This window comes from Pan paniscus, chromosome 6 (genome assembly GCF_029289425.2).
Source record: "Pan paniscus chromosome 6, NHGRI_mPanPan1-v2.0_pri, whole genome shotgun sequence".
NCBI classification, from domain to species: Eukaryota; Metazoa; Chordata; class Mammalia; order Primates; family Hominidae; genus Pan; species Pan paniscus.
Window position 1 is genome coordinate 191,410,227 of NC_073255.2, and position 22,604 is coordinate 191,432,830.

The window sequence follows — 22,604 nt, forward strand, 5'->3', positions numbered from 1 at the left end:
CTCACTAATGGCTGCGTATTAGTATTATTTTTATTACTGGCACATACAAAATCTGCTTTTAACAAATATTTACCATTGCAGAAGAAACACAGTAAGCATTAAAATAGTAGTTCATTTTTCCCTATGTTGAATTAGTTCATGTAAAACTGGGAAATTAAAATTGGAAAAGCAAAAAAAGAGTTATCTTTCTTTTCCAGTCCATAAATGAAATCAAGAATGAAGAACAAATACATTACATAAGACAATATTATAATTCCACCATTGACTTAGATAAGATAATCTCTATATACATGCATAATACATTATATATAATATCATGTTTAGTATCAACTTTTAAAATATATGGAGTATTTGCTTTATCTAAATGTAATTATAGTAGCATATTTGTTGTCTTATTCACAAGCATGTTCTAGCCAAAGAAAAATGATTTAAGTGCCTTTTTGTTGGGATAAGTAAAGCTCAATTAAAGTATTTATATATAGACCTTATGACTTAGATTTGTTTTTCCTTCCAAATAAAAATTTTAAAAGATTCCATTTTTAGCTATACACTTAAAAAATTAGTCTAAAGTCAATAAATACTTTAAAATATATACTGTATCCTAAAGCCCAAAGAGTTACTAAGGATTTCTCATCAAAATATTTTGGAAGGGGAAAAAACGCTAAATTAAGGCACTAGAATTAAAACGTCAAATCACAATTCAAAACCGCTTTGACAAACCCACTCTGTTCACACAGTGCCTCTTAAATTATCATTCTAAATCAGTGAAAAAAGCTAAAGGTTTCATTTCCCCTTCAAATTAACTATGTAAAAATCAAATACATTTTTGCTATAAATCAACATTAATGTAAAAAGAACCCACTATTTTAACCAAAGCATACTGTTTATTACTTAAATTGTCATGGAAAATATGTTTTTTACTTAAATTTTAGAAGTCACATGATAAATTTTATATAATGCTTTCTATAGAACAGTGGTTCTGAAACTTTAGTATGCATCAGAATCACCCACCAGAGGACTTGATCACACACTGACTGTTGGGCTCATTTGATTAGGTCTGGGAAGAGGCTGGACAGACTGCATTTCTTTTTGTTTTTTTGAGACAGAGTCTCACTCGGTCATCCAGACTGGAGTGCAGTGGTGTGATCTCAGCTCACTGCAACCTCCACCTCCTGGGTTCAAGCGATTCTCCTGCCTCAGCCTCCTGAGTAGCTGGGATTACAAGTGCATGCCACCATGCCTGGCTAATTTTTGTGTTTTTAGTAGAGACAGGGTTTCTCCATGTTGGTCAGGCTGGTCTCGAACTCCTGACCTCAACTGATCCACCCACATCGGCCTCCCAAAGTGCTGGGATTACAGGCATGAGCCACTGCACCTGGCCAACAGGCTGCATTTCTAACAAGTCCCCAAGGGGGGCAGATGCTGCTGATCCAGGGGTCTTACTTGTGGAAACAAAATCCATACAGCCACACCACTGCTCAAGGATGAGAGCCCTATGCTTATCAAGACAAAAGTCATTTTCATATATTCCAGATTATGAAGAAGAAAATATATCGAAAATTTCACCACACACGTTTATAATTATACCTGATACAAGGTTCTTAAAAAAAAAATGGTGAAGGGAACTAAAAATACATTTTTTTAACAAATAAAAATGAACCAAAGTTTTACTGGATTTGAAAGGAAATTCTACAGATTAATAAAATTTTCCTGTTTTCCGCATAAAATGAAGCAAAATTTCATAGTATTTAGAAGTTATATTTGGCTTACAATTTACAATCATCTCACATCGTTTGTGGAATGAAGCTGGATATAAATAATATAAACCAATATAATCAGCTTTTGTAAATAAAATATAATAATTAATTTAAAAGAAGCTCAAAAAAGACATGTGATTACTAGAAATTCTTAAATGACATACAAAAAGAAGGTGGCACAAGAAATGCTTACCCCCTTTGGCTCTGGAACAATCAAATGCGTGCATTTCTTATTGAGGGTTAGCTGGCAATCTCCCCCATAGAACGTAACCAAAGCCCACAGGGCACTTCTGTCTTCAGATGACACCTGACAGAAAGTTAGAAAGAAGGCTTTTACCATACATTTCAATCTGTGCATGGCTATATTTTCACTTTAGCAATATACTGCAACAATTCTGTTTCTCCCTTAATAAAATTAACCTAAGAATATTTGTAGAAAAAAATAGAGAAGCTTTTAGCTATCTGCTTATTATAACAAAAACTTCACTCCTATCATAATAGTTTTACATATATGAATTACTTATTTTTGCCTTGTCACCAAATGAATTTAAAAATATTTATATCCACATTCCAAAAAGTGAAATGGAGGATTATTTCAGTCTATAACAAAAATAATCAGGGGAAAAAAAGCAGGAAGAACTAGTATGCCATTCCAGTTTCCATTTGTGTCACTTTTGAAAATGTTTAAATACAACAGCAATATCAAAATTGTATTTTAGGAATGCCTTTATGCTAATGGATAACAAATACTAATTATGAAATGAATAAAATAAAAATAAAGATAAAAATATGGTGGCTTGTAAGTTCAGGGGAAAATGTAAATATTACTTAACACAGGAAAGAAAGAAGGCAAGCATAAAAGGAATAATTCTTATGCTTGCTCAGTGATGAAGTAACGACTCCAGATACAATGGCTTATGCAGTCAAACAGGCTTTCACTGTAACCATAGAAACAGCTACCATTTATTGCCTGCCTACTATGTGCCAGGAACTGTGCCAAGTGCTTTATCTATACAGCTAACCCTTCCAACCGCCATGTGAAACAGGAATCATCCACCCCATTTTAAACATAAGGAAACACACTAAATCACACCTAATAATTGGAAAAGCTGACTTTTAAAACCCAGGTCTGTCTACACCCAGGTCTAACTCCAAACTGGACTTTCCACTGTTCTATAGTGCTTCTCTAAGGGCAGTTACTGCTGGGAAAGTCAAAAATAATTTCTAAAAAAAATGAAATTTTAGAGTCTGAAAAGCAAAAGAACATTTAAGAAAAATAAAAATATAAGCATTAATTCTAAGATAATCATTTAACCGAGTAAATTTTTTCTGGATAAATTTATTGTAAGTTGAGGATTATAGTTGTTGAAGAATCCTGAACTTTGTCTCGTTAATTTTTTAAAAGTATTGATAATAGCATGTTAATCTCTTTTTAACTGCCAGTATGCAGCTTGCCAATAATCTAGCATTGTTCATCTACTCTCATCCATTTTACAAACATTTCTAGAAATTATTCTGTATTACACACTATTCTATGAATATTAACAAGAACATGTTAGCTTTCTAAAAAACACTTTTCAAATCATTATTTTATAACTTGTTAATTTAGTAAGTCAATGTCACATTTCAGAAGACTGGACCAGGTTATTTTTATTAGAGGCTTTCACAAAAACATTTATATCCTGCAGCATTGGAGAGTTGAGATTTAATTATATGATAATACAGATTAATCCAATGAGTCATTATCTAATCTTTATTAAAAATGAAATTAAAAAACAATCTAGATATGCCTTTATTACCAAGATTTGCCTATCTGTTCAGTTAAGTATTATTTTATTTTACTGACTGCAGTAAATCTAGTCCTATACCCTATTTGGCCTGTGTCACAGGCGTAGACCTCAACAGGGTGCAGGAGATTGCTGTGGAAAGAACATCAGCTAGGGAGGAATGGAGGAGACCTGGCATTAATACGACGCCTCCAATAACTCGCTTATGTCAACTTGGAAAACTTCCATGACCCAGATTCTTCACTGATGTACGTTTGGATTAAATGACTTTGAACATCCATACCAGCTCATTTAATGAATCTCCACCAGCGTAATTAAGAATGCTCTTTCCACACCAAAATGTTAACAATAGTTACTTAGTGGTGATAGGATTATGGGGACATTTTTATTTTCATTTTTATACTTTTCTGTATTTTCCAAATTTTCAAAAGCATTAATTTTATAATTGGGGAAAAGTGCTTTTCTTTTTTAAAAACCATCTTTCCAAAATACCAATGTTATCATGTTGGCTAATAATGTCTCCTCAGTGCTGCAAGGCTAAAATCCAAAGGCTCCCTCATAGTGTCCAGGCCCTTCCTGTCTGGCTGCTCCTAACCACCTCCTCCTGCCCATGAGCGCTGCCCCCGCGTGCACCTGCCGTCCTCACCACGTTCTGCTTTCCTGTGCCCCGCTGCGCCCACCCTCCGACCTCCTCCTCTAAGACTCAGCTCAGGTGGCATTACCACTGTACTCCCACAGCAAGCTGGACAGAAATCTAAATACTTCTCACACTTTACAACTATCTGCTTGCTTATCTGTCCTCCCAGCTATACTCCAAAGCAACCAGGAGCAGAGGACTAGAATTTCAAGTCTGTGCCCCCAGGAATAAAAGCTTTCCTTTAAACCAATCAGGAACACTCTCCCTTCTCCTTCTTCAGGCCTCACCACCCCCAATAAGACACTCCTTGATTCTAGCTTACAGGATTTTCTCCTTGTCCAGTCTTGACTATGAACTCTAACACTCCTTCTTAAAGAGTCTTACATGATGTCCTAAACTTCTCTGAGATCTTTCACAGCACCTAGTACAGTGCAAGGCACATGGGTAGGCAGTCAAGAAATACTGTTGATTGAGATACAGAATGGAAAGGACTTTTTAGTCTTCTAGATTCAAATCGTGACCTAGCCAGGCTCTCCATTACACTCTTGACCTATTCCCCAAAACCTACCCAGCACATTACAACAGAGGCCTCAGCCTGCATCAATACCGGGTCAGAAGAAGGCAGATGATCTCTGTGCTTCCCAACTTCTGCTGGACAAGCTCCCTTCCCTACCTCTCCCTGGGAGAGCTCTGGAAGACTCCAACAAAGAGCTCCAGCTTGTATCAACACCCTGACGGGGAAAAGACAGAAGGTCACTGAGAACCACCAAGAAACAGTCCTTTTGTAAAGCTGGGGTCCTGCCTGGCGTGTGCATGTGAGTGTGTGTGCGCATGGGTGCTCCAGTGTGCAGAAAAGGTGCAGATCCCTCTGACAGTCTCCAATCAGTTAGGACTAACCACTGTGAGCACTCCCTCCTGCTTCTGTACCTGGTGCCCACTTTCATTTTTGCATATGTTGCAACATACCGTATTTGCCCAAGGCCTGACCCCTCCTAGACTGTATGTTTACTGAGAGAGAAATCGCATCTTAATTAATTTGTACCCCTCTGCATTGCTCCTGTCACAAAGGAAGTACCCATCAAGGATTTGTTGGACCAAAGTCCCTTAGCTGCACACTGTACATATGTTGTTAATGTATCTTACAACCAAAATAACATTTTTTAGCAACCACAAAATATTAGTGCTCCCAATGCACTTTTCTTAAACTACAGTTTCCAGGGTTTCTTCATAGAAGTGACTATTAAAGTCTTCCCCATCCCTATTTGAACAATCTTTCTCAACTTAAAAGAAATGCTTTTATTTTACCCCATGACACACTGGGGATTCCAATTCATCACGCTAAGTGATGAACTGTGGGAAGTACAGTAAGTGACCCACAAAGATCATGCTAATTCTGGATTCTCATTTTTCTTATCCACTGAATTTGCTAAAAGGATATAAAATACTATCAAAGAGCTTGCTAAGAAATTAACCTTTTGGCCACCATTGACCCAGCCACTCCCCTTGGTAAGTTTAGCACCAAGGTAAAATTGGACCTTTCATCTGACAGTGGGTGAGCAGGGCCTCTGCCCAGTTTGTCACCAGCAGAGCCCCTTCCCAGACCACACAATCAAATGACACTATTCCACTGCAAAGAATCAAGATATTCACGTTCTCTGAGCAGTCTGCTCACCTAGTTGTTTCTTTATGGATATCCATCCTCCTATTCCCACAGGGACTACACTGGTGACTTCTCAGCTGAGAATCCAAGATCTACTTAGACCCCTCAGCCTGTGTGATGCTCACTGAGCCAGCTGATACTCCTGTATCACTTTCTATTATCCTTTTCCTCCTCTTCCTGGGTCACAGAATAGGACTCAGGATACACACAAACCTATGTACAACTATCTTCTACCAATTTATGCTCTAAATCTTTACCTGGGTTGTTGTTATTTCCCAGCAATGAAAATAAAAATGATTAAGTGTGACTTTATCTTGGTTTCTAAAAATAATGTCCTACTCCTCCAGTATCATCTCTGTTTTCAAGCTCCTTCTTTTTTTCCTCCCCAAATCTCTCTACCAATGCGTGCTATCCAAGGCTCTACTCCCAGTTATCTGCTCCTCTCTCTATCATGCTCTGCAGGAATCTCCTTCATGCCACAGCAGCTCCAAGTTCCTACACTTCCATACCTTATCAACAGCCCAGACTGTGTTTCAAACCAATATCACCATCTCCCCTCGCCAATCAGGCTCCTCCCTATTTCCCAGCTCCTTCAGCGGTGCTGCCACTTTCCTGTGCTCCTCGACTGAAACAATGACATAATCTTTGGCATCCACCATGGGATCTGGCACAGGGAGGTATACAGTGAGTGCTGGCTTCTCACTCTTTGCACCACAGCATCCCACGTCCCCAATACCTGCTGAGTCCCATCTGTTGCTAAGTCCCATGTTGTATCTGCTACCCTGAATCCCATCTCCATTTGTCAAAACTCCAGCCTTTGTCCTGCCCTGCAAGTCATCCTCAGAGCTCCTGGACCAGTTTTACCTGCAATGATCACAAGTGATTCTAATTTTGTCTGACTTTTGGTTTCCCAAATTTTCTGAGGTAAGTATTTGTAATCCAAAATCAACGAGAAAAAAAGGGTGATGAAGCATCCTGCTACCTACTTTACCCAGTTCAAACTCATATACCTTGGTTTCCCATCGTCTCTGTCCATCTACCTGCCTGACCATTTTTTCTTCTACATGCAAATGCACACCCTTGGTTGACACCAGTCTCCTCTTATCTAGCCTCTGTGTACTCCTGACTTCTCCTTCCACCTTGCTCTATGCAGAATGCCCTCCTTCCTTCCCATTTCCTCCAATTCTGTCCATTCTTTCAGGGCCACTCACACCTTACATCCACTCTATCAAGGCTTCCCTCGCCTCGCAATCCAGACCAATGCTATGCTTCCTAAGCTCATAGAATCATACCTGTGCCCCCTGAGTGGTCATATATGTATCATGTATGTATGTCTACACTATAACCTAATTTATTACATGTATAATATAACAATCTGTTACAAATATAAACTCTGTTAAACATAACTATTAGTTCTTTGGAAGACTAATAATATTCTTTTGTGCTAAACTCATAGTTAATATTTAACAATATCTAATTACCTCGTTTGAAACCCTATAATCATCTTATACTCACATACTTTTGATTTTCTTATTTATTTCACCAAATCAAGTCTTCAAAATCCCATGTCACTGTGACCTTCATCTCTGAAAAATGCCCACAGGACTCCCTGTCCCTGTCCCAAACTCAGCGTGGCCCTTCGTCCTCTCTCCCTTTCTCATTCAATTGGAATCATTTCTGGATAGTCGGCTCTGAGTCTCTGAAACCCAGAAATCCAACCAGTGCAAATAAAATTAAATGAAAAATTCACATTTTAGCCAAAGTACATTGTGTTTATACATAAGTAGTAATGCTTTCATTTTTAAAACTTTTCTGATAAGTTGATTGTAAATTTGGAACATACAGAGAAGTAGAGGAAAACAATAAAAATTACATGTAACCATAGCACCCAGCATTTATTTTCTCATTTTAGCCAACTTTAAAGATCATTCATGTAAATATACACTTATAACAGATATGAAAAAACATTGCAAAATACAAATACCAACAAAATTCCTGTTAAAGAGAAAAAAATAAGCCAATTTTGCTACTTGAAGGATCTCCATCAAATTAGTGTCACAAAAACAAAAACAGGATTTTAGAGAACTTCCAGAATACAAGAGACACAAACAAAAACACAGTAACCACAGATAAATTTACTTATTACTTGGACAGAGGATGGATCAAGTTCAGACTGGTGATATCCTTTGTATTAACTGTTGAGTCTGGCCAACAACCTAACAATGCTAAACCAAATACTACCCAGCTCCGTAATCCTCTATCACAAAGGCATAAAGAAAAGCAAGATTATAACCAAATTTCTTTCCATCTTACCTAATAACTTGAATGTGCCCTTTTCTCAAAGGTGTGCATGGAGAAAGATGACTAAATACTTTTTCAAAAGTATCACCTATGAGCACCAAAATGACAGCCTGGGATGAGGACTGTCAGGTCAAATAAGATGGGACATCCTACAGTGCACTTTCACCTTCCTAAGGACCACTGATTTTAAACAAATTATTCCACGTAATTAGTAAAACGACTTTAAACCATAACAATTTGATTTTTTTCTAATAGTTTTTATTATGATTTGAGGTTTTTCTTAGCTGGGGGTTAGAAAAACAAAATACAATACAAAAATATTAAATATTCAGATACCCAGAACTAACCACTGTTAACATTTTGGTTTCTCATTTCAGATATTTTATCTGGCTGGTGTAATATTGTACATACCTAGGCTATGGCCTGCTTTTGCCACTTAAGACGTTTCCCATGTCTTTACAAGTTTTCATAAAACAGAATTCAAAAATGGCTAAGCAGCTAGACTACTGTGTAAGTATATACAATAGGTTTCTTAAACATTCCCAAATAGTGGATGATCCGATTGTTTCCAATTTTACCATCTTATAAATAATGCTTATCAATAAATGTAAGCACCTTTATGTGTCAGTCTGTCCTTCTATCGACTTGGGATAAGTTTCTTTTTCTTTTTTTTCTTTTTTTTTTTTTTTTGAGATGGAGTTTTGCTCTTGTTACCCAGGCTGGAGTGCAATGGCACGATCTCAGCTCACCACAACCTCTGCCTCCCAGGGTCAAGTGACTCTCCTGCCTCAGCCTCCCAAGTAGCTGCGATTACAGGTGCGCACCACCACGCCTGGCTAATTTTGTATTTTTAGTAGAGACGGGGTTTCGCCACTTTTGCCAGGCTGGTTTCAAACCCCTGACCTCAGGTGATCTGCCCACCTCGGCCTCCCAAAGTGCTGGGATTATAGGCATGAGCCACCATGCCCGGCCGACTTGGGATAAGTTTCTAAACATAAAAGAAATGCAGGTGAAAACGAAATGAGTATTTTAAGGCTCGACACTGCTCCCCTTTCCTAGGAAGCTGCTGTGCTAACTCCCATTCCTGCCGGCAGGAAGCAGGAGTCTGTCCTCAGCATCTCCACCAAAACTGAACACACTGTTACAAATTCGATGAGCAAAAACACTTATCTCATTGCTATTAAAATGTTCATGTTTGATTATAAACTGCATCAAATGTTTTGTTACACTTATTAGTAATTCCTCTTTATAGACTCTAAATTTGTTTCTCTGCCTTATCTGCTAAGGTCTTTTTTATTCTTGTTGATCTGTATGATCCCTTTATTTATTAAGAAAATTCTTTGCCTGTATTTCTAACTGAATTTTCCTTGTCATCTTTTAATTTCATTTTTAATATTTTTTCATATTCAAGTTTGAAATCTTTTTTTATTTATAAAGACCATTTTCACCCATTAAAAACTTTAAATCTTAAAAGCAAGCACAAATATTTAAATAATTTTAAGTGTCATGAGTTTATATTAAATATACAGTCAGTTTAGGAAATAGCTTCTCTAAAACTGGTTAACAGGTCATAAATCCAACCATACAAAAACTCAGAAGTGTCACATATAAATAACTCAAGACTAACTGTAACCATGCTTACCTGAGAAAGGCAGGCAGTGATTCCAAAAAAAATCTGACATGATTCTGGAGAAAAACCATTTACTCTGTTTTATAGTTATTAAGATTACAATGAAATAAGATTAGTGCAACCTGTACTTCACTAACAGACATTACCCACCCACTCCGTCCCCACTCAGTCCATTTAAGAAAGAGACAGACTTAAGATAGACAAAGAAGAGTACAGGGCAGAGTGGAATAGAGAGTAGTGGGTGGCACAGAAAGAACTGAGTGCTTTTCTGTAAAGCACATTTTGAAATCCAATCTCTCCACTTATATCATAAATCAAATAGGCAAAGTATACTCACAGGGGGAAGCCTTTTGATCTCTGATAGCTAGCTAACTATATACAAATATATAAACACACACATGCCTATACACATACACACAAATGGCATAGCAGTTATTTTAAAAGCAAAATTAAAACGTCTTGTTTCTTTTAGACTGAAACGTTGTGACTGCTTCCACTGCACAGTAGGAAGAATCCTTCATAAGAGCTTGATTGAGCTCTAGTTTTATTATCTCCGCTAACTTTGTGAACTTAGGCAAGACAACTGTGAGCTTCAATTTCCCCTTTTTTAAAACAAAAGTTGGAATATATGATTCCAAAGATCCTTCCTATTTCTAAAGCTGATCTTAAAAATTCATTCAAAATGATTAATGAGCACTTACTACACATCACACACTGTGAATTTAACAAGACACAAGGCAGTCATGATCTCTATGTGCCTGTAATTCATAGTCTATTCAGAGCAAACAATGACTTTTTTTGAATAATATGGAGTGTGTAGAATTCAAAATGGGTTAAAGTATTACTTCTCTTTCCCTATAGGAGTAAAGTATACTGATTGAGATAGGTGAATCAAGAAAAATATCAGCTTAAAAATTCTATTCCAAGTTTGAAGTCTCCTATATGGTTACACAGATGAATCCTATAAACATTTGAGACTTCCCTGGCTGTAAAAAAACCTCTGAAGACTGCAATGATACCTTCAGCCCCATTATCTAAGATCTGTTTCCATCTTCCAACCTAAGCTCATGGATTTTCTACTTCCAAAGACTTGGGGAAATATTAATAAAGGCAAATCTCAGAGTGCACTGTCTACCAGTGAGTCTCCCAGGCTCCCTTGTTTGTTTGTTTGTTTTTGAGATGGAGTCTTGCTTCTGTCGCCCAGGCTGGAGCGCGGTGGCACAATCTTTTGTTCCTATGGATAGGCAAGTAAGAGCTCAAAGAAGATCCCAGTGGCTGGGCGCGGTGGCTCATGCCTGTAATCCCAGCACTTTGGGAGGCCGAGGCGGGTGGACCACAAGGTCTAGAGACTGAGACCATCCTTGCCAACATGGTGAAACCCCGTCTCTACTAAAAATACAAAAATTAGCTGGGCGTGGTGGCACATGCCTGTAGTCCCAGCTACTCAGGAGGCTGAGGCAAGAGAATCGCTTGAACCCATAGTCCCAGCTACTCAGGAGGCTGAGGCAGGAGAATCGCTTGAACCCAGGAGGCAGAAGTTACAGTGAGCCGAGATCGTGCCACTGGACTCCAGCCTGGGCGACAGAGCAAGACTCTGTCTCAAAAAAAAAAAAAAAAAGATCTCAGCTTCTTAAGGAGTCTTGTACAGAGAATAAATGACCTGGAACAGCAAAATCAGCCTCTTAGCTCTATTCCCAGTCTTTTTCATTTCTTATAAAAGTAATAAATAACGACAAAACAAAAACAGGAACTAATTTCCTTCAACTCTTTAGGCTATGTACAAGAAAATATTAGAACTTCTGAGTTGGAGTTGCTAAAGTTCTACACATCCTCCAAGAAGAACTGCTTGTAGAGGAATGTTTTCCCTATTTCTCTATAAATATTTCATGATAAGTTTCCTTCCATCTGCATTGATTCAATGGGTAATAAGTGCTTTCAAGAGAACTGCCTGGCATAGCTGCAAAATAAAATAGAGCACATGACATAATCTCTTGCCAGGTCTAAAATTTTAGCAACTGTATGGTATCAGGTACTTGCAAAAGAAATGATTTCCACAAGCAAGTTACACTTGAAGTAACAGTCCCATGAAGCATTATCCTTTTAGGATGAAAAGGGAGCCACCAGGCCTAGAAGAGTAAACAGGAGGCCTGTAGAACGCCTCATTTCTGACTCCTGACACAGTGCCAGGGCAAGGGCACATCTATGAATGCTCCATGAACGAACAATGCAAGCAAGGAAGCTCCCTGAGGGCAGAAATGGTCTTCTTCACCCCTCTATTTTCAGTACTCAACCCACAGCACAGGTGCACTGAATTAATAATCGTTCTACCCAATGCAATTAAAAGGATTAACAATGCACGTTATAAATTTTATTCTCATGTTCTCTTCCCCAACTTACTCTTCAAACAATTCATGATTTGATTCACATAGACTTAGAATTTTAGAAATATCCCTCATCTAGCTAGCACCACAAAAGCTGAAGAGAACCGGAGCTCCTGCCTCCAGTTCCCGGCCTAGAGTTACTTGTCACAGCTGAGCCCCCTTTAACATGACTAATAACAAGGATCAGGTACATAAAATTTGAAACAGGATGGAAAATAGTAGGAATATAAGATGTAGACAAAACAATCTGTCCTAACGAATGAATCCACTTTTCACTCCGTTAACTATCATTTCTTTCAGTCTTAAACCCAGAGTTACCCTTTCCCTCCTCCCCCACTCAAAAAAAAGGATACGGCAGAAGAGTTCCACACTGAACGGACAGAATCACCCAAGAAGGCTGAAAAAGAAAAGATTAAATCAAAAAGTGTTCTCAATTTACAAGTGGCATGATACTATTTTACTAGTGTTGTTCTTAGAAATTAAAAGTCTCTGTTACAACCTATTTTAAAACATCCAGATTACAAGTATGAATATTCAAATAGAAATATTATAGTCAAAGATTAGTTACTAATATCCAAGATGAAAAATCCAATTATAGAATGAAGCACTACCATATTTTTTTAAAATTATGTATAAACATTTAAGTTCCAGGTTTACATACTTATTACTGCTGACCCCCACAATTAGGACAGGGGAACTGCCACCCATCCTGCCCCACCACCGCCGCCACCTCATCCAGGGCATAGTCAGCCTCTCATACGCTCCCTTCTTGAATCCCAAATTCAGTCAAGTCTAAATTCATGAGGTGTTTGTTTGTTTTAGTGAAGTCAAGCAGATACAATGTTTGTAAGCCATAAAAACTATCTCTAACTGCCTGAAAATATTTTTATAAATTCTAAAAACTGAGATTAATTATAAAACAGATTAATTACTACCTTTCTGGGTAATTTATATTTTTGAAAAATTATCTTGTTTCTATGTTTAATTTTTATAATTATACAAATCATTCTCCTGATAGCTCTACTTCAGAAAATTACTATCAAAATGTAGTAATGCCCCCATTACTACATTCTGGAAGGCAGCTGACTTCCAGAAACTTCAGCCAACTGAAACATACATATATGCTCACTACCCACCCATCAATTCATTCATCAAATATTTATTGAGAATCTATTTTATGCAGAGATGGTGCAAGGCGCTGGGGATGTAACAATGAAAACGAGAAACGCAGTCTTTGCTCTCCTGCAAGTCATATTCCAAGCTAATGATCTTCAAGCTATTTTTGTCATGTACACCTTAAATAAATTTCAGACAATGAAATGCCCCCCTTATCATTTTTTAGATGACATCTACAATTTTTCAGCATAACTCTAAATAAGCATATTTTCTGTGAGAAGAGGAATATTAAACATTTTATAAAATAAAATAAAGATTGGCAGCTGTGCCTGGGATAATTACTTCATGATGATTTGACATTTACCAAAGGTTTTAACTAAGTTACTGGATTAGTTATCTGAAATCTGAAAGAAGGCACTTAATTTTTCGATCTATGTGCCTTATCCAACATATCTTCACATTTTTTGATAGTCCTAGAAAAATTCCAGTTAAATTAAAAAAAATGGGCCAGCATCAGGAATCTGTATTGGCCTTGACACTTCTGAATTCAGAACACCTTCACGTAGACCAAGCTCTCCTTTCAACAGCAACACCCAGAAACCCCTCTCTCCTCATGATGCCATGACTGAGCGCTAAGGGAACAGTCCCTAAAACCAGTCTTTCTGATTGTCCTTTTGTCTGCTGTCCACGAGAATTCTCAGAGCCTGGGGCAATGCAGTACAAGATTAGGATGGGTGAAGGTCTGATTCTTCCTGTGTAAAGTGGGAGGGGCCACTGTGACCACAGGTGTGTTCTCAGGCAGCTTTAGGAAGGGCCAGTCTGGAAATGTTATCTATCACCTTACAACCATCCACACAGCATACACGCTGAAAATCTCCCCCCAGGGAGCTTGGGTAGGGTATCCCAGTTTAAAGACTGCTGGCTATCATAAAGTCCCATCCAAGCACAGTAGAATCACTGAGGCCCTACTTCAGATAAGTTTAGATAAAATAATGCAAAATTAGGATGTAGGCCACAGTACAAAGCAGAAATGGAGAACTACAAAAGCAAAGTAATAAGGAACTATTTATCCTAAAGGCAAAGAACAATATATAAAAATAAGCTGGCTGATCGCGATGGCTCATGCCTGTAATCTCAGCACTTTGGGAGGCCAAGGCGGGCGGATCACTTGAGGTGACAGGTTTGAGACCAGCTTGGCCAACATGGTGAAACCCCGTCTCTACTAAAAACACAAAAGTTAGCCAGGCGTGGTGGCACACGCCTGTAGTCCCAGCTACTAGGGAGGCTGAGAGAGGAGAATCGCTTGAACCCTGAGGCAGAGGTTGCAGTGAGTGGAGATCACACCATTGCACTCCAGCCTGGGAGATTCTGTCTGAAAAAAAATTAAATAAAATAAGCCCACTACAAGTCAGCAAAATTAACATTTCCAATGATGCCCAAAGGCCACTGAGAAAAATATCTCAATTTAAAAAATAATTTAAAAAGTTTTGGTGCCCAAAGAAGCAAGTTTTAAAGATTTGTAAGATTCAAATATGTAAATGATAGATAAACTGTCACTGTGTATAAAGACGCCTTATTTTTAAAATGCACTGTCAAACTTCCTATCAAGGTAAAGGCCAAGGGATACGCCTCTAGGGAACCAGGTCTCAGCCTTCAGTCATACGAATTCAGACTCAACTATTAGCAGCAGGATCCAAAATAAGACAGGCCCATAAGGTTCAAACTAAGAATATCAGGATCTACTTGAAATATCTTAGAGTGAAGGCAAACTGTTGAGTCAGCTCCGAAGTACTCTACCACCTTGTAATGTAACACAATAGTCCCTGGACAATACAGGTGCTGCCAAAAATTACAAGCAGGCTGGAATGCTACTGGGTACAGATGAAATATGTCTGTCACTCATTTTAAAATACTATAGCCAGAGGGGGAAAAAGTTGGGTTTGCATACAGTAAACTACCTTGGCAAAATGGTGATAATCCTAGATGCTAACTGCTAATTGTATAAGTAATGGGTATTTCTACTTAGCCTTACATACTGACTTTCCCAGGAATATGAATACTGTGTAAAATGAAGGAAGACTGCTTTGTTTAGCTCAGGAATTGATCACCATTCTGAAACGTCACCTCACAGCGGCGACCCCACTTGTGGGGTATGATATCAATCTGTAATTGCAGCAGCTACCGGCAGTGACTCTACATATAGCAGCAGCCATGCCCAAGTGTTTACACATTGAAATATATATTTATTATTTACTTTCCTTTTATTTCGCCTTCACATTTCAGTTTAGGCAATTTATATATACATATTTTAAAGGTTGGCTTGCGTATCGATTCATTTCTGGATAATAAGGGGGGTGCTACAAAGTATTTATTACAAAAAGGTGGTTTGGGGTCAGGCAGGTTTAAGAACTACTTCTGGTAGTTGGCCTGGCAACAATCACCTAGGCCCCAAGGATGTGTTAGAAAGATCACCCTTTCACATAACATCTGCATAAGATATGCAAAGCCACTTTACTGAGACAATAGCTCCAGGCTATTGTCTGAGAGAAAGAAAGTTTGTAGGAAGGAGAAGGAAGAGACAGAGATACTGTCCCTAAAGCAGTACAAGGAAGCAAGCCAGAGACAAAAACACGTTCCAAAGAAGAGGGTGCCCCAGCTCAGGACCTCATCCAAGGCAGTTTCCGACCCTGGGTACCAGGGAGGTCACCACTTCCCAGCAGCCAGGCGGCTTCTCTGGCCCCGCAATTTGACTTAATGGCAATCTTTCTATTTTTTTCCCTTTTTCTTTTTGTTTAAGAGATGGTGTCTCACTGTGTTACCCAGACTGGAGTACGGTAGCTATTCACAGGTGTGATCACAGTGCATGGCAGCCTTGAACTCCTGGCCTCAAACAATCCTTCCACCTCAGCCTCCTAAGTAGCTGGGACTACAGGTGAGTCCCACTGCACCAGGCTGGCAATCTTTCTTAATTCCTAACACTGTTATTGTTAAACCACAGTAACTTTCATACTGATTTCTTTTTAAGGCAAAGCATTTAATAACATGAAGAGGGAAAAAATGGTAGTGGTATAGAACTATTTTAAAACAAATAATAGAGAAGATCTGAAATAAAATCGAAGCATTGGAATTACAAAATTTAACAAATTTTTAAAACACACATTTTAACAGAAGTCAACTAACTTATCAGCCATAACATAATACAGTAGGTGGATAAACAAAATCTGAACAATTCTTCTACTAGCTGAATCCCTCATTCTCTGCAATAAATTACCCATAGGTCAAGTTGGATACACCCCAGACGACCAGTGGGTAGACAATGTGACTAAAGGCCATTGTGACTCTTGTCAGAAAGGAGTTCCACAACATAGTTAATGGGGGACTCCCTTCAGCTAACTGAAATTCAGAACACCTTGCCACAGTAGGGATGGAAAGTAACCCTGTCCTAGAGTTACCTCCTGACAGGCCTTAGCCTGCTTTTGGAATGAAATACACTCTTACAATAATTCAAACACCCATCTGATTCAAGGCATCAGATCTGTTTCCCATGACAGGTTTCCTTGGCTCAGAAAACTTCCAGGCAGTGGTAACATGGGACGAGTTCTGTAGCAGGCATAAAGGATGACCTAGGATTACTTATGACATACAGAAACCATGCTCTACCTTGGTTTAGCTGAAAGGGCCTGAAGCTAAGGGAAGTTACTCAGATGTTAAAGATGTCCACAGTTATCTGGCAACTTTCCACATAAAACAGGACTTTAGGGCCAGCACGGTGGCTCATGCCTGTAACCCCAGCACTTTGGGAGGCTGAGGCAGGTGGATCACCTGAGGTCAGGAATTCAAGACAAGCCTGGCCCAACATGTTGAAACCCTGTCTCTACTAGAATACAAAAATTAGCCAGGCATGGTGGCAGGCGCTTGTAATCCCAGCTACTCGGGAGGCTGAGGCACGAGAATCACTTGAACCCGGGAGGCGGAGGTTGCAGTGAGCTGAGATCGCGCCATTGCACTCCAGCCTGGGCAACAGAGCGAGATTCCAGCTCAAAAAAATAAATAAATAAATAAAATAAATAAAAAATAAAAATAAAATAAAACAGGACTTTAGCAAAAACCCTGAAAAGAGCTATAGTGAAACTTCAATGTACTGCTTGCAAGATACTGAGGAAAAGATATAAAACAAATTATGTTTACTACTGACCTTTACAACAGGTAAGTCAAAGACTTCCCGAGCTTCTCCCACCTCTGGATTGTCCCCATCCTCTGAGATTATGTGTGAGGCTAGTGCATTGTAGGAAACTTCCTTCGCTTTTCCAGCCTTGAGAAGCTGAATAACCTAAAAAACAAGAAAATCCACACAAATTAAAATGGGCAATACTGTACTGTACTCTTGAATTACAGAAATAATTATTGGGCATAATAGTACTTTTTAATAAAAACACACCATATTCCCCACATAAAAACTAACAGCCTTTTACTCTGAATAATATGCCAATGAAACTTTCGGGGACAATCAAAAGCAGCAAATCTTGATTCACTGACCAAGTCAATGACCAAGTAATGGAGGCTATTGTGAGTCCAGTAGTGGACATGGTCTGTCCTCAAGACAGATGGGCTGGACAAACCAGGAGACAGCACAACCACTGCTGCGGTGGGGCCACGCACATGGTGCTCCTGAGCTTCCAACTTAAAGGCTGGGACATGGGGAGTTTCACCATAATTAGGGAAAGATTCTGGAAGACAAGATATGTGAGCAGAACTCTCATAAACGTCTGGGTGTTAGGCAAAAATCCATACATCGAGGAAGAGGGAGCAGTGTTGAAGGCACTGAACAGGTGAATACAGAGCAGACCATAAATGGGCTTTCTTACACACTATGCAAAAAAGTCTGTGCTTCATTCTGGGGTATATGCAGGGCCACTGAAGGATTTCACACAGGAAAAGTAGCACAGATTTCATACAAAGATGACAGTCCATGTGAAAAGAATGGATTGGGTGGGCTGGCTGTGTTTGGTTGGCTAGGTGACTAAAGACAAGAGACCTGTTAAGAAACAAGTGCAATAACCCAGGTGAAAGAGGCATCCATTAAAGGGATGTCCTGATGGGCAGAAAGGAGGAAGATGTGAGAGAATCTGCAAGCCTTGGTGTCTGGAAGGGGTATAAGCAAAAGAGCAAAGTCCAGACTGAAATGGTGGTGAGTACCACTCACTGAGGAACACATCAGAAGGCTGGCAGGTGGGGACGCAAGGACGTGTTTTAGTTTGGGCATGCCATTCTTTGGGGGTCGTGTTAATATCTGGCAAGAGGCATCCAGTTGCAGCTAGGAAAAGATGTGGATCTCCCTGACAGAAAGTCATCAGCATTATTACATAGATGGGAGCCACAGCCATGAGCGTGAAGGTGGTCGCAGTGCAGAATGGGAAGGGAGCTAGAGAGTAGACACAGCAACTGATAACTTCAGGGACAGGTAGGGAAGCGCAGTATCACAGGAGAGGAGCGTCAACAGAAGCCAAGGAAGTGAGGGTTAAGGAACAGTCGACAGTCAAGTGCTTCAGAAGAGGTAGGTAGTGTCTAAGCTGACAGTGCACACCAACTGTCAAAGTGACATGGTGCCCACAAAGCTCAAGTGACCCACAAGGGCAACCCTCTTCCAGGTCCCCTCTCTGCAGCAGAGAGCTTTCTTCTTTCACTTATTAAACTTTTGCTCCAACCTCAAAAAAAAATAAAGTCACCCACAAGCTAGACAACCTTTTCAGAATACTTTACTGACCACTAATAGATATGAACTAGAGCAGAGGCTCAATATTTAGTAACTGAAAAAACAGCGGTCACTGGCCATGGGCCACTTTAGCTTTCTTCCTTCCCTTGACCTCTAAGCATTTTTAGCTTCACGCATCCATTCGACTGGTCTTCAGAAAAGGCCCCCTCCTTTTCCTATCCTCCAGTCTGTTTCTGATCCTACTCCCTTCTTCATGAGTTTCCCTGTCCATAGCTATGTCCCCTCCACCTGTAAACAGTAAAGTTACCCACATCCTTCCACGCGCTTGTGACGCAACACAGATCCCTCCCCAGCCCTCTCTTCCTCAGGCACCTTCTCTATTTCCTTCTCAGGACAAACTTCCTGAAGAGTCTAACCTTTCTGTTCTCAGTTTCCATTCACTCTTCAACTCCCTGCAATCCAGCCCCTTCCACCAACACTCTACCAAAAACACTTTACTCGGTTTTCACGAACTTTGAGGATGCCAAAACCAATAGCTTCTCTTCAATCTCCACACTACTGAGTATCTTAATAGATTTATCTCATATCACTCTGTTCCAGATATAGTGATCATCCCGATGTATCCCAAACGCATGAATGCCTTCATTCCTCAGCACATACGCTCCACATGAAAATATTCCTTCATGTTCTTAACTTCTGCTTATCTCAAAACCCAACTGAAATGACATCTACTGAGTGACATTTCAGTGGTGTCTACTTTGCACCCCAGTGGAGAAATCTGCTACACCTGGTACTGTGATATGTCCAGGTGTGCTCCCTCCCCCACCAATGAGGGGCGCTCAAGGGCAGGTACCATGTCCTCTTCACCTCTGTATTATACCTGGCACCTAGTCCATGCCTGCCTCATATTAGATGGTCAACATGTGAACTTATAATCCACAGTCATAAGAGTCAGAGAATCAGATGTCCAGGCTCAAAACTTTTCAGAAAATCTACTGTTTCAGATCAAAGTGGTTTGCCAAGGACATTTTTAAGCATTTAGATTTGATTCGAAGTCGAGTAAATATGGTTCCAGTTCAACTTGTTCCAGGTTTTAAGTAACATTTGGTTCAAGTCCCCTATAAGAGCCAAAGTCCTAAAATGAAACACGAAGGCTAGGAAGGAGGGGGAAGAGAAAAATGGTGGATAGCAAAAAACAAAAACAAAAAAACAAACAAAAAAAAAGGGGGGCTGGGGAATCATCAATACTGGAAAAAGCTAACACTGTTACAGGCACTCATCTTGATCTCTCCGTGTTCAGCAACTGTTTTACTCTGTAAATTCATAGAAGGCTTTTTTTTTTTTTTTTTTTGAGACGGAGTCTCGCTGTTGTTGCCCAGGCTGGAGTGCAGTGGCGCGATCTCGGCTCACTGCAACCTCCACCTCCCAGGTTCCAGCAATTCTCCTGCCTCAGCCTCCCGAGTAGCTGAGACCACAGGCGCCTGCCACCACGCCCGGCTAATTTTTGTATTTTTAGTAGAGATGAGCCTTCACCATGTTGGCCAGGCTGGTCTCGAACTCCTGACCTCAGGTGATCCACCCGCCTTGGCCTCCCAAAGTGCTAGGATTACAGGGGTAAACCCGGCCTTGAAGTCTCTTTACCCTAAAGTTACAGGGCAAAAAGAGTCCAAAAAGTTGTTACTAACATACAATGACGAACCTCAAGAAGGCCAAGATCACTCAGCCTTCTACAATTCGTTCTACACCATCCAAGTTTATCTGCGAAATATGAGTCTCCGCCCTTCCAGGCCTAACTCTGGTCACAGGGGATCCCCATCCTCCAAGGTGGGGGCCACTGATGTCACACCCAAGGCAACATTACTGTACAGTTAAACTTTTAAGAAGGAAATATTTTGAAGATTAACCTGAAGAGGATATTCAACTAAGATGCATTCCTACCACGGACTGATAACTGTGTGACATCAAACAGATATATTATTATAGGAATACTAAGGAAAACCCACAATATCCTTTGGCGTGAGCCCAAACTACACAAAATTAAATGTGTACTGTGATGGTGTTACCAGGGTACCGTAAAATTAATCGTCCAAGTGGGAAAATCAAGGAAGACGAATGCCAGCCCCCACGTGCAGGGACACAGGGTGGAAGGGAGCCCTCCTCAGCCCCGCACAGGACGGCAGCTGCCCGGGTGGCGGAGGCGGCCAAGCCGGTGCACGGCCACGACCCCCGCCGGCCGAGCGAGGCTGGGGTCCCCGCGCGAGCTGCCCCGGCTGGGGATCCCGGCGCCCCTCGTCCGCCCTCGGAGCTGCTCTCCCGGGAGCCGAGACGCCCGGCGCGGGGAATGGGGAGACGCGACCCCGCGCCCGTCCCGCTCAGCAAAGGAGCAGAGAACGAGGCGGCCCGGTGGGTGGGGGGCGGCGACCCCAGGGCCGCAGGCCGGGGGGTCAGGGCGCGCACTAGGGGCCGAGGTACAGAGCCCCAGGCGCCCCGGCCGCCCTCCCTCCCGCACTCCCCCGGGCCCCGGCCTCCCGCGCCCACCCCGCGGTCGCCCCTGCCCTCAGCGCAGTCAGGCCAGCGGCCTCGGCGGACCCGACGCTCTGCGCCCGGCGCGCGCCCGCGGCAGGAGCGGGGACGGGGACGGGGACGGGGACGGGGACGGGGACGGACGGGGACGCGGACGGGGGAGGAGGCCGCGGCAGGGGCGGGCGCGGTACCTGCGGGTCGATGTCGCCCACCGCGTAATACTTGACCTCCCTGAACATCTCCTCAGGAACTTTGGGCGCCTGGTCCGACATGATCGCGGCGGCCCGGGAGGCTCCGCGGCGGCGCCCGGCCCCGCCCACCCCCCGCCCCCGGCCCCCGCGGCGCCCGGCGCCCCCACTCGCCCCGCCAACGGCCCTGCCCGCGCAGCCCGGGCCCGGTCCTGCGAATCGGGGTCCGCTCCCCCGCCCTCCGCGCCCCCGCCCGCGCCCGCGCCGAGCGCCCGAAGCGCGGGAGCCGCGCGCGCCCTGCGGGACGCACCATCCCGACCCGGCCACCGAGGGGGAGCGCCGAGGAGCCGCCCGGCCTCCAGTGACGCCGCGCGCCTCTGCCGCCACCCACGGCTCCGGGGTAGCTGGCGCCTGCCATTCCGCTCTGGCCCTTGCGGTTCCATGGCCGCCGCTCTGCAACGAGCGGGCCCCGAGGACGAGGGGAAACCCGCTCCCCCCTCGGCGGGGCCGGAGTGAGCCGGTCCCGGGGAGGAGGGGAGCTGGCAGGCCCCTCCCGTCGCCACATGCGGCTGCTCGGGGGCGGCGCATGCGCGCGGCGGAGGGGGGGTGGGGCCTTGGGGCCGCGAGTGGGAGCGGGAGCGGGAGCGGTTCTGCGGCCTCCTCGGGCTTCTTGGCCCTGGGCAGAGTGGGGTTGGGTGTCCCGGCTGTTCGCAGTGGCCGCGAGTGCAGCCGGACCTGGAGTAGTACCTGAGCCGCTCTGGCCGAGCAAGGCACGGGGCCCGGGTCTACGCCGCGCTGGACCCGGCTATGCCGTGACGGAATTCCCGAGGCCGTAGCGCCACGCGAGACGCGCACTGGTGGCCTCCGCGGCGAGTCCTGGGGTCTCCGCAAGGCCTCAGCGCCCGAGCTGG

At 42.2% G+C, this 22,604-nt stretch overlaps 1 protein-coding gene across 3 annotated transcripts in view; it reads right to left on the bottom strand.

Moving 5' to 3' along the window:
* The window catches only part of PAXIP1 (PAX interacting protein 1), a 59,331-nt gene extending 37,359 nt beyond the window's left edge, over positions 1 to 21,972 (bottom strand). The window contains exons 1-5 of one of the 3 annotated variants that reach the window (XM_055115552.3): positions 21,697 to 21,972; positions 17,465 to 17,599; positions 12,507 to 12,550; positions 9,785 to 9,848; positions 1,951 to 2,064 (exon numbers count right to left, since the gene is read on the bottom strand). In XM_055115552.3, the coding sequence (XP_054971527.1) occupies positions 1,951 to 2,064; positions 9,785 to 9,848; positions 12,507 to 12,550; positions 17,465 to 17,599; positions 21,697 to 21,777 (438 nt within the window). In that variant the 5' untranslated portion in view covers positions 21,778 to 21,972. Of the gene's footprint in view, positions 1 to 1,950; positions 2,065 to 4,749; positions 4,913 to 9,784; positions 9,849 to 12,506; positions 12,553 to 17,464; positions 17,600 to 21,696 lie in introns of those variants that run through there. The other 2 variants (XM_055115553.2, XM_055115554.2) reach the window with 2 other exon arrangements.
* Positions 21,973 to 22,604: the final 632 nt, after the last annotated feature.